General features: G+C 38.8%; 1 protein-coding gene across 1 annotated transcript; it reads left to right on the top strand.

Moving 5' to 3' along the window:
- Window positions 1-3,911: 3,911 nt before the first annotated feature.
- On the top strand, window positions 3,912-8,439 carry LOC131157031 (protein SRG1-like). The gene is made up of 4 exons (XM_058110872.1): window positions 3,912-4,594; window positions 5,237-5,484; window positions 5,573-5,897; window positions 8,015-8,439. The coding sequence occupies exons 1-4, from the start codon at window positions 4,364-4,366 to the stop codon at window positions 8,255-8,257; spliced, it is 1,047 nt and encodes a 348-aa protein (XP_057966855.1). The 5' UTR covers window positions 3,912-4,363; the 3' UTR covers window positions 8,258-8,439.
- The last annotated feature ends 4,516 nt before the right edge of the window (window positions 8,440-12,955 follow it).

The raw sequence follows: 12,955 nt of genomic DNA, 5'->3' as shown, positions 1-12,955 counted from the left end.
AGGCGACACACTGGACCGGATAAACCCCTTATCTAACAGTTCCTGTAACTGTTCTTTCAATTCTTTTAGCTTTACTGGTGCCATTTTATACGGTGCCTTTGAAATTGGCGTTGTCCCCAGAACCAGATCAATAACAAACTCTACCTCACGATCAGGAGGTAGTCTTGGCAAAACCTCTGAGAATACAACAGGAAAATCCCTCACCACTAGGATATCCTCCACCCTCAACTCCCCTTCCAATACTGCCTTCACACAGGTTAAATATCCCTGACAGTTTTCAAATAGCAATCTACGTGTCTGAATAGCAGATAGTAACTGAGGTGGGGTGCGTACACATGATCCCACAAATCTATACTCCTATCCATTTGGAGGCCTGAACACTACCTCTCTCTAATGGCAATCAATAATGACATAGTGGGCATCTAGCTAGTCCATTCCCAAGATTACCTTAAACCTTACATATCTAAAACCACCAGATTAGCTGATAAGGACCTCCCCTGAATACCCACTAGACAGTCCTTAAGGAGAGAGCTCAAGACCCAATTCTTTCCTGAGAACGTTGAGTATAATGCAAGGAGAAAACTGAGAGATCTCAAGCATACAGGGTCAATCAGCGAATATGTGAAACAATTTTCTGCTTTAATGTTGGATATTTGGGATATGTCGGAGAAGGACAAGTTGTTCTATTTTTTGAGGGGATGAAACCATGGGCAAGAACTGAACTTCATAGAAAAAGGGTTCAAGACTTATCAACTGCACAAGCGGTTGCAGAATGCTTGACAGACTATGCTGGTGATGAGACCGCTTCGTCCAAACGGTTTGGCGAAGAGGGAAACAGTGGAAAGTCTTTCAGGAATGGCAAACCCAAGAGTGGGGGAGCCGACTCTAAATCATCAACCTCATAGGAAGCTTCGTTGTCTCAAGGGTTCAACAGACCCAGTGGAAAGGGGAAGAGTAAAATTGAGTGTTTCTTGTGTTGAGATCCTCATAGAGTTTTTGAGTGCCCTCACAAAGCATCACTTAATGCCTTACAGGCTTCCATTGTAGAACAGGCAGTGGAAGACGATGTGGAAGAGGATGATGCCCCGAGGGTGGGTTCAGTGCGGTTGGTGAACGCATTGGAAAAGCAGACAAAAACACCGAAAGTTACACGAGCAAGAAGGTTAATGTTTGTGGACTTGAGGATAAATGAGAAGAGTACTCGCACTATGGTGGATACAGGAGCTACTCATAATTTTGTTTCGCAAGTGGAAGCATGGAGACTCAACTTATCCTTAGAGAGGGATACAGGACACATGAAAGCAGTTAACTCTGTAGCCCAACCTACTCTGGGAGTCGCCAAGCAAGTGGCTATAAAGCTTGGATAGTGGGAAGGTCATGCGAATTTCACAGCGGTGCCATTGGATGACTATCCGATCATTCTAGGAATGGAGTTCCTAATGGGGACAAGGGCAGTGCTGATGCCTTCAGCTGGTTCCCTGTGTCTGATGGGAGATCACTCGTGCATGGTGCAAGTCGTTGCAACGAAAGGAGACGACGGGAAATCCCTTTCAGCTATACAACTCAATGAAGGATTGGGTCAGGGTGAGCAGACACGTCTAGCCACGATGGTGGTAGACAAAGAAGTACGCCAAGAGCTGGAGCTTACGACCATCTAAGCGGTGTTGGATGAGGATAAGGAGGTGTTGTTAGATAAGCTGCCTCAAAATTTGCCTTCACGACGGACTGTGGAGCAAGAGATCGAGTTGTTATCAGGAGTGAAACCACCTACTAAATAGCCATGTTGGATTGTGCCTCGAGAGATAGTAGAGTTCGGGAAGCAACTTGATGAAGTGGAGAAGCGGGATGTGTTTGCCTTTCCAAAACATCGTTGGGAGCATCGGTGTCGTTTCAGAGGAAACATGAAGAGCATCTATGGAAGGTGTTCGACAGGCTGAAGGGAAACAGTCTGAATGTGAAGAAGGAGAATTTCTCTTTCGCTCGGTGGAGCAACAAATTCCTTGGTCAAGTCATTGAACAAAGTCGTATCTGGAGGGGTATGGAGAAGGTAAGAATGATTCAAGAATGGAAGATCCCCACGACAGTGAAGGAGTTGCGTTCCTTTCTTGGCCTTACTAGATACTACAGGGAGTTCGTTGAGGGGTATTCGTGGAGAATGACTCCAATGACAGGACTACTGTGAAGGTATTATTGGCCGCACACGCGGGACGATGTGGTTGATTATGCCAAAACTTGTCTTACTTGCCAACAAGACAAAGGGGAGCAGAAGAAGTATGGTACTTTCATGGCCGCACCAACGTACTGTTCGGCAGAGGGGACAACACAATTGTTCCTTGTGACTGTTGTGAAACTTTGGGGTTTTCCCCAAGTTATTATTTGTGACCAAGATTTAATGTTCACTGACAACCTCTTGACAAAATTTTTCAGGATATTCATGTCACATCTTGACATATCTTCGAGTTATCACCGACAGACAGACAGACAGATGAAGAGATTTAGAGAGCGACTAGATGAGTACTTGTGCCATTGTGTCAACGACAACCAGAAGAATGGCGTGTAACTACTTGATGTGGCTCCATTCTATGGCAACGCCCAAAGGTGCTCAATAACCAACAAGAGCCCTTTTGAGCTTGTTACAGGGCAGCTACTGCTGTTACCTCACACAGTGGGCGAGCCATATAGACGAAAGAGTCCCAAGGCGTACATCTTCACCAGTGAAGGGAGACAAAATGCAAAGTTTGCCCAAGCCTATCTGGAGAAAGCTTCTAAGCAGATGAAGAAGTGGACAGATTAGGAGAGAAGACCGCAGTTTCATGTTAGCTGCCTCAAGCCATTCAACGCCAACACCAACAACCTGAGCAGAAAGTTCATATCCTCAAGGAAGAAGCGGCAGAAGTTCCTAGTGAAATGGAAGTGTCTTGATGACAAAGAAATTAGCTGGATTTCTGCGGAAGATTTGAAGCCATTCGTGGACAAAGTTGAAGTGTACCTACCGCCAAAAGTCTACAAGGACGTCGACCACATAAGTGGGGGAGAATGTCACGGGCTAAACTTGTTCAGGGCATTATGCTTGCCTGTGACCGCTTATCTCGCGTGCTTGGGATGGGTTTTCATCATGTAAATACTAGTGTAGGGTTATTTTCTGCTAGTAGAGTCTTTGTAAGCCACATATGGCAGTATGACTCCTCGGTCACTTTGATGTTTCCTAGTATCAAGATGATAATTACATAAAAACCTCTTTAGGGGAGGGTGAGTGTTCATCAGTCATTATAAAACTCACTAGCAATTGTCAACGTGCTTACCCTACTTGCCTCCCTCGCTAAGTACAACATGTCAACGGAGGATTTATTAATGAATTACATTTGCTTCAATATTTACTGCTTGATTGCCACGGCTTTCATGAATTGATTATTATTTCCGTTACTATCTGATTGAATGTTAATGAAAGTGTTTCATGGATGAATGTTGGTAAACGATAGGCTGGTTAGTTAAGTAAGAGTGCTTTAGCTAGCGTCGCACGATCCTTCACAACGGTGCAAAAAGAGTCGGACTGTGACAACGGGGTACGGTGGTTTAAATCCACTATTATCAAATATGTTGTACAAAGTGAATACAAAAGGTATAAGTCTTATAAATACATAAGAGTATATAAATAAATGTAAAAAAATGGAAATGTCTCACTAATTATTCTGAACAATACTTTTAAAAGAATCAACTAAAAATAGTACAACTAGAAGCTCCCAAAATACTGACAATAAAATGCGGCCAGAGTAAGAAAGCAGCAGCACTGCTGACAGGCTGCTCTGCTGGCGTGAGGACCAGCTACTGCAGGCAGGAAGTGTCGTGCAGGCGTTGGCTGTGTGGGAAAAATTGAATGGAGAGAGGCTACTGTCGGGAGTCACTGCTGCTCTGAACCGAAATTCTAAAAAGGAGATAAAAACTGGGGCAGCTAATTGCTGCGCATGGCTTTTGAAGAATACCAAAGGACATGCTTTAGACATGCCCTTTTTTGAGAAGCCAATAAAGCATTAACAAAAAAAAAAACTTTTTCAGACCCCACAAGGAGGGAAACCCAACATGGCCTTATAAAGGCAATCATAGTGGCGTAAAGAATCATATCCGGTGGGCTGCGTGTGAAATCAACAATGGAGGCCGGCTGAATGACCGGGAAAAATAATTTATCATGATTCCCTCGTGCTCACATGCCGCCCACATGAATATGATGTCAGCTTTTTCCCCCAATTGCTTTGAAATTAGGCTAGCAATATAATTTTTTCTTAAAAGTAAATGGTTCTTCACACAAAATACAATAGGCGATAAGAAGGATCAACAAGAGCTGCATATCTTCATCACATACAGAAGTATGGCGCAGGCTAAATCAGCTGTGCAGGTGCCTTGTGTCCAGGAGTTGGCTAAGGAGTCAAGCGTCACTATTCCACCCCGATACATCCGTCCTGAGCAGGAGCAAGCTATCAAATGGGATCCCTCTCACGAAGTCCCAGTCATCGACATGCAACGCTTGTTATCTGAAGAATTTATGGATTCTGAACTGGGCAGGCTCCACTGTGCCTCCAAAGAATGGGGTTTCTTCCAGGTACTACCCCTACAATTCATAACTCCTCCATTAGTGCTCGTGTATCGATCTATTAAGAACATTGAAATCTCATGCGAATCTTTACCTACAGTGAAATTAAAAAATTTTATTGGTGTTCAATCATCGTCTATGGGCAAGAAATTTTTATTAGTATGACAAGAAATTAAAAATAATAAAAAAAAAAAAAAAAAAAAAAACAGCGAAGTTCTGCGGGCTGCCAGTTTTTAAGACCTGAGGGAATTGGCTTGGAGTCGGTCTGTTCAACCTCATCGTCCTGTTTGATAAAATGGAATCTTCTTTCTTTGTTTTCCCTCTTTTTTATAATCAACATTTTTGCCCAATATTTCCCTTTCAATGCCATCCCAAATTGTGCCACACTGCTACAAAAGCTATGTTATAACTCAAGATTTGGTACCCTTCGGACCAACAGCCGTTAATCGCCCCGTGAAGTATTAGGGCCTTGGATGTGGAATCTGGTGGGATTCCAAACATGGCATTATTAATGCAAAGATTTATGATTTGCAAATTGACAAATTGCAAAATCATGATGTCTTAGACTATAATTACTTTGCAAAGATATTATTTGCAAGATCACAAGGCCTCGTTTGTTTCTAAATTATAAGCATGATAAATTTATCACAGCTGGTAAACCATGGAGTGAGCTCTTCATTGCTGGAGAACGTGAAGACACAAACATTGGAGTTCTTCAACATCCCAATGGAAGAGAAGAAGAAGTTTTGGCAGAAACCAGGAGATGTAGACGGATTTGGACAAGTTCACGTTTTATCAGAGGAGCAGAAGCTAGATTGGGGTGACATGTTCTACATTAAGACACTCCCTATCAATATGAGGAAACCCCATTTATTTCCCAAGCTCCCCCTACCATTTAGGTAGTTGCTGTGTTTTGGTTGTTTGCTTATTTGCATGCTTGAGCAAATGCAACCATTAGTGCTTGTCCTAAACATGTTTCTGATTCAGGGACACCGTGGAACATTACTCATCAGAAGTGAAAAATCTAGCCATGTTTATCCTGGCACAGATGGCAAAAGCTCTAAAGATGGAATCAGAGGAAATGAAAGAACTGTTTGAAGATGGTGGCCAATCAATGAGAATGAACTATTACCCAGCATGTCCGCAACCGGAGCAAGTCAATGGAATTAGCCCCCATTCGGATGCGACTGGTCTGACCATTCTCCTGCAGCTAAATGAAGTAGAAGGTCTTCAGATTAGGAAAGACGGCATGTGGGTTCCTCTGAAGCCTGTCTCGGGCGCCTTCATTGTCAACATTGGAGATGTCTTAGAGGTAATTTTATTTGGGGTAGACCCTAAAGACACCCTTGCTTTTCAAATTTGAAACAATCATTACTGACACTACAAGGTTGGGGAAGAAAGCCTCTTCCACATGACAACAAAATATCCACATACATTGGAAACCACCACAGTAGTAAAACCCAAGTGAAAACATGAGACAACCCAGACAACCATTTACAATCCAAAGAACCAATTCACATAATTCCCAACAAAACAAAAAAAAAAAAATCCCCGGAGGCAATTTAGCAAATGCATGCCGAGAATCTCCCAAAAAACAAAAAAAAAGCCTTCCAATTGGCAAATGCTTAGGTAAATTAAAAAGAGCCCAACCAATAATAAACAACACTTTTTGGGCCTTCTAGAGACGCAAGGCAAACCGGCAACCAACACAATAAAGGGGCAGTAATCTGCTTGGATCAGTACTATGTCTGAAATTCAATTGGCAACCTGCTTGCGCATACATTTTGCCAAAATCACCACCACCCACACCCTACAATGACATAACTATTCCTTTACATGGTAAAGTTCCTAACACTCAGAACCAGGATATCCAAAAAATAAATCCCGACTACCCTCAGATCTCCCTTTAACATTCCTAGATACCCCCATGGTCTTAAATTTCCAAGAAATTGTCAAAATTTCTGTGGAAATTTTCTATTTCTGTTGCCCTCGAAATTGAAATGGCAATCAATTTCCGTATTGCATAATTTCCGTTGAAATCTCAACGAATCATCTGAAATTTATCGAAATTTCGAAATTTTAGCGAAACTTGTCGAAATTTTAACTATACGATGAAATTTCATCAGAATTCAAATGAGAAATTTAGGAGTGAAGTGAAATTTCTATCTTAATTTATTTTATAAAATAAAAGATTATTACAATTGCTTTTGAAATTATATGAAAAGATAAACTTATAACAATATTTTATTTAACCATTCATGTCTAAATTATCATTATTTGTATAATAAATAATATTTAAATGATTTTTGAATTTTATTTGTATTAAGAGAATATGTTTAATGTATATTATCTTACAAATAAGTTTGAGATACATACTATTTTATAACTTTTTCACCTCATACAAAGTATACATGTATTTAATTTGTAATATATTAGTCCTAAAACTTGTATTACTATATTTATTGACCATTTCTAAAGTTTTACAAAAAAATTTATGTTTTATTACAAATTTTTGTTATTTTTTCAAATCGAAATCGAAATTGAAATTGAAATTGAAATTGATATCGAAATTAAAATTTCCGTACTTTTTGGAGCTTCAAAATTTGAGTCAGAAATCGAAATTTGAGCTACAATGAGAATATTAAACCTGCACCCTGGCACCCCCAAAAAATCCTTCACCGCTTGCTAACCCACTCTCACCGATTGTCCCACATGAAAAAGGTTATTAGGTTATGCTACCTAACCATGTTAAAATTTAGACATCCAATCAGATATTGGGATTGTGGGAAACCGAGGGCACTGAAAACTACCGAGTACAAATTAGCCAAAGATGCGAATAACATTGCCTAAAACATGATGGGGTAGGAAGCCAAACTTAATAATTTCTCCCCTAGAAAAGAGTGAAGGCCGCCGGACAAGATCTGATCTCACCCCAACTCCCTCGATAACTAACCTCAACTAAATCTCTCCCTCCCCGAAACTTCCAATGCCCTAAAAAAAGCCCACCGCCAGCGTACCCCAGTCACTCGTTTCCAGCCAATCAGTGCTACAGCAGAATGACACTTTCTTCTCAATGACACGACAGTCTGCTCCAATAGTGGAGACAAAGCCCAAATATCTGGTTGCTAAAAATTCTTGAAGATAAGGCCAAACATTGTGGTTTTCCTTTTTCTTTCAATAGAGAACTGCCATAGCAAAGGAATGTCTTGTGAATTGCAACTTCTGCAGACGAATGAATCAATTTATATCGATTTGCATGTGAATCAATTGATTCAGGTACTTCCTCATTTCTTTTATGCAATTTGACTCATTTTGGGGTTGAATTGATTCAAATCATATAATCATAAAAACTATGTTTTCAGCCCTTTTCCTTCCTAAATTATAGATTCATGAACTATTAGCGATATTTGTGTCTGTATGCAATGGCAGATTGTGACCAATGGGGAATATCCTAGCATTGAGCATCGAGCAATCGTAAACTCTGCAAAAGAAAGGCTCTCCATAGCCATGTTTCATAATCCAAGAATTGGGGGTGAAATAGGACCATCACCCAGCCTAATTACTGAACAGACACCAGCGCAGTTTAAGAGAGTGGGAGTTCGCAATTACTATGACGGCCTCTTTGCTCGCAAGCTTGGTGGAAAAGGTTACCTTGATGCCATGCGCATATGAAATGTTGAAGGCCAAAAAAATTAGTTGATAAAAAGAATGTAATAATAGTTGGTCATAAGAGAAAAATTATGCTACTAAAACCAAATGAGTGATGCAGCATTTCATGACAAAATGAAGCGGGTTCTATTGTAATGAGCAGAATATTGTTGATTAATGAATAAAACTATTATCTTACAGAACTATAATGTTTTGTTATTTAATTAGGTTAACATTGATTCCCTATAGGACACATCATGGTTATCAGAATCCCAATCTGGATCGTGCGATCCTAAGCTCCTAGGATCCAAACTTGCTTAATTGATCTGGATCTTAAGTAGAATATTGGTAGCATCTTGGTAGGATCCTATCTGGATCATACGATTGCGATCCTACTTGTTTAATAGAATATGGATTTTTTCTATTTAGGTTTCTAAAGAAAAAGGCCCAGCATATATTTTTATTGGTCTAAACACTTTATTTTTGTAATAGGCACAAATTTTGGTCTAGTAGGCTTCAGTGCATCAAAATTAGTGCAAAATAATGAGCATGTTCTAGGATTTGTTCAATTAAATTTAAGTCTAGTAGCTGAGCATCTCTTGAAAGCTCCCTTCCTTCAAAATTGATAATTCCCTGAGATCTTAGAGTTTTTGATAGGCAGATCCTAAGTTGTCTATTAGTAGGCTTGGACCATTCCTCCTTTCCAGCAACAGTAGGAGATAAGCAGAGGGCTTCAACAAATAAGGAGTTGCATAGTCCGGTCAAGAGCTTAAAGTTATAGGCTTGCAGCAGTTACATATTATCTTTGCTTTTTTTTTTTTTTTTCCATAACTTTCTTCCTTTTTTGTTTCTAACATATCTTTTTTCCCCAAAGCAAAAAGTATATATAGCTTTCTTTTTCCTCTTTTTTCTTTGCAACTAACAAAAGTTCTGCCTTCAACAAAAAGCTTTTCTTTTTCTTCCTTCTTCCTTCTTCCTTTTCCTACTTTTTTTCCTTCTCCTTCTCCCTCTTCTTCTTATGATCTGATGACAAAACCACAAAAGCTAAGAAATTTACATTAGTTTACTGAATTAAGATTAGCAAATTTTTTTAATATTTTTTCTTCCTTCTTTTTGCTTTTCTTTATAATTGAAATTATTAAATAAAAAGCTAACAACAATCTCCCCTTTGCAGAGCACTTTGTATTTTCAGACTATTCATACTTTTTTCATGGTCGAAATTGTTGACGAAAAACCCTGCTAGGTGCTAGCTGGCAAGGTAGCTACATTCCTGAAATTTGTTTTAATTTCTTAAACTTACTAACAAGTTTTTAGGATTGTTTTACTAAGAGTAGTCATAAAATGCCAAATATATAAAATTATAATTTATTTTACATTGTAAATAGAATCTTACGATCCATTATCTGATCCTGCAGACCATCCCAACGATTCTATATAGGATCCCAATCCTAACAACCTTGGGAAACATCCCAATGGTTAAAGCTTGGTACTTCATGTTGGAGGTCTCATGATCAAATCTTGTGAGGGGTGAGAGAAGGGATATCTCTTATTGTGTAGTCCAAGCTCAATAATGTTACAACTAATTATAAAATTAATAATATTGAAGTTAGCAACTTATGACTGCATCCAACAACGTGCGGCTTAGACAAACCAACTGTTTTTTTTCTAGATCATATTTTTTACTCTAACTGGAAAATGATGAGCATCTCAGAACAAAACGGACTGTGATCTAAAATACACATGCAGTCTGGGTTGTATGCTTTGCTAAACATATTTGCTTCCTTTATTCCCAAAACTTACTATAGGAACAACAACTGCAGTTTAGTGGTACATTTTCCATAGTTCAGACTGGAGAATGCACTCATCGCTCTCTTAAGCCTTACCTTAGAAAACTGATCTTAATGTTGATGTCATGTTTGTGTGGCTTGTATACTTGGTGGAGTTCATAAAAAAAATGAAGAAAAACATATGGGTGAAGTCTTTGTGCTGTGCAGCAGGGCATTCGTCGACGAGTGGGCCTCATTTATCGACGAATGAAGATACTGAGAGCAGATAATATTCAAAAGTTCAATAGTCGTAGATGAAAAGGCATCATTCATCGACGATTGGACCAACAATCGTCGACGAATTGATCCTTTCCCTCGACGACTGCTCTCAGGATTGTGAGAAAGAATTCAAATTTTGAATGTGAACGTTCGGACGGTTGGGTATTTGGAGGGAAACCTCTTAGGGGTTGTTAAATATGTCTTTATGGGCATATTGTGAAAGAGAGGAGATCATTGTAACCATTGTATTGTGTTCTTTGATTTTTCATAGTGAAACCTTTGTTGATTGCTCCCACAGATGTAGGTTTTGCCGAACCAAGTATATTTGTGTGTTGATTCTTGTTGTTTTCAGATATACTGAGTGTGTGAATTATATTTTGGTTCTTCATTGTTTGTTGCATTTATATATTCCGTTGTGCAATCCCATACACTTTTCACAACAATTGGTATCAGAGCGTTGTTGTCATGGCATCGGGTACTTCTTCTACAAGGTTTGATGTTATCAAATTTGATGGAACCGGAAATTTTGGTTTGTGGCATAGGAGAGTAAAGGATTTTCTTGTGCAGCAAGGGATGATGAAGGTCTTATATGGTGTTCAACTGAAAGGTATGGATGAGGTAACTTGGAGAGAATTGGAGGCAAAGGCTATAACGCCCCGAACCCACAACTAGGGTCCGGAGTGTTGTACAAATTATATCTCCTGTATTTGATATTATAATCTCAATCACGCAGCAAAAATAATAACATATTCTCAAAAATATACTAGAGTTTCTACATCTATATACATATCAAAAACATAATCCAACATCCAGTATTCCCAAATATTCACAACACCGAAAACATAAATATATTACAACCCCAAAATTAAAACTATAGTTTATACCCTCTAACTCAAAAGTGATACAATAGCTCGAGCTCCCTAAGTTCAATCTCATGGAGGTCCTGAAAAAGATAAATTCCCCTATCGGATAAGACACATCTCAGTAAAGTAGGAAAACATTAAAGCAGTGTGTGGCTAACATGAGATTAGTATATAACATACATTTAAATTCTTTATTTTCAAATGAAACCATAATTAGAAAACCATTCACTGCTCATAATCATACACAAGTAAAGTATTTTACCAACAAGAGTTCCCAAGGATTTTGGTGATTACTCGCCCATATAAGTAGCACTCCTCTACTCTGATACTTAATGCAACCTACGGTCTCATCTGAAGCATATCAAGGCACTACCATACTCAGTAAGCCCTCAGGTGTATAGTTTATCTCGTATTTACACATTCACACAAAAGTTTACTGGCAGAAGTTCCTGAGAATAGGGAAGATTATCCACCCATACAAGTAGCTTTCCTCTGTCCTAATACATTATGCAGCCTACAGCTACACCTAATACCTATTAAGGCACTCGCCTTTCTCAACAAGCTCTCGAGCAAAGAGTATACCCTGCCCCAAACACATGTAATAATACCATATATAATACAGTTCTTTCTTTACTCTATATCTGTTATCTCTGTATAGTTCATTACATTTGTAATGCCCTAGCCCATTATACGGCCCCAGAGTGCTACTATACCTGTATAATATACCTGTCTATGATAACATACATATACCACCCGCCCTTAATAGGGACATACAGGTGTTTCATTCTCATTTTTAATCTTAAGCACAACGGAAAACATAAACATCCATTTGGAAATCTAATAGACATAACCCAGAGTTTCTAACTGTATCCTCAAATACATACAATCATACTTAAAACACAACATGTTCTTACAATCTCCAAAAGATATTCTGAACTAAGTTTATTACATACATAAAACACTTATGTAAGCTAAAATCAAAATGACACTCCAAGTCCCTCTAGCAACTAGGACCGATGTCCTGTGGGACCTGAAATAAAGGTTGTATATTGGGGTGAGATACTTCTCAGTAAGGTGGAAGATATTACATCAGTGTATGACCATATATATTCAAACTAGTAGAAAGCAGTTATGGGTATATATAACATATTTTCAATACTTGTAATGTAGAAGGTATATAGATATAATTCCTGTGATAGATAATTAAGCATTGTTGCAAGCGAGAGTTTCCGAGGTTAGGGTAAGGTACAGACCTATACACTGTACGATCCCTCCGCTCGGTACTCAAACCTATGACTTTGCCAATTTTAGTTTTCAAATCATAAATATGCATATTAGAGTACTGTCCAGCTTAAATACAATAATAACAAATGCCAACACTACCCCTTGGCTTCGGGTTATGCGATTTACTATAGTCCGACTAGTACCACCTGGTCCATTAATCCACTAGTGGCCATTCCAATATCCAGTCAACTATCTCGATACCCCACACTGAAATCATATATGTGGTTGCACTATATCCATAATATAAAGCAACGAAACCGTGCTTAGTGTTGAGCTTTTTAAAGCTCTCTTATAACGGTGAGCTTTTAAAGGCTCTCATATAACGGTGAGCTTTTTAAGGCTCTGATATAACAGTGAGCTTTTTAAGGCTCTGATAGTAAGAAGCTGTGGTTTCAAATATTATATATACAATTTCTAATAAAATAAATTAACTTGTTTCAAATTTATAGATCACCTGTACAGTTCCAGTATTTTCACAAACTCATTCATTCATACGTGGGTATAAACCGGCACACAAACTCCCGGTTTAA

The sequence above is a fragment of the Malania oleifera genome, chromosome 1 (genome assembly GCF_029873635.1).
Source record: "Malania oleifera isolate guangnan ecotype guangnan chromosome 1, ASM2987363v1, whole genome shotgun sequence".
Classification (NCBI taxonomy): Eukaryota; Viridiplantae; Streptophyta; class Magnoliopsida; order Santalales; family Ximeniaceae; genus Malania; species Malania oleifera.
This window is presented reverse-complemented; position numbering and strand designations above follow the sequence as displayed.

Bases quoted from the DNA above. Each gene is read 5' to 3' on its own strand.
- LOC131157031 (XM_058110872.1), top strand. From the start codon at position 4,364: ATGGCGCAGGCTAAATCAGCTGTGCAGGTGCCTTGTGTCCAGGAGTTG. The intron at 5,485-5,572 runs GTAGTTGCTGTG...TTTCTGATTCAG, and splicing joins AAGCTCCCCCTACCATTTAG to GGACACCGTGGAACATTACT. The intron at 5,898-8,014 runs GTAATTTTATTT...ATGCAATGGCAG, and splicing joins ACATTGGAGATGTCTTAGAG to ATTGTGACCAATGGGGAATA.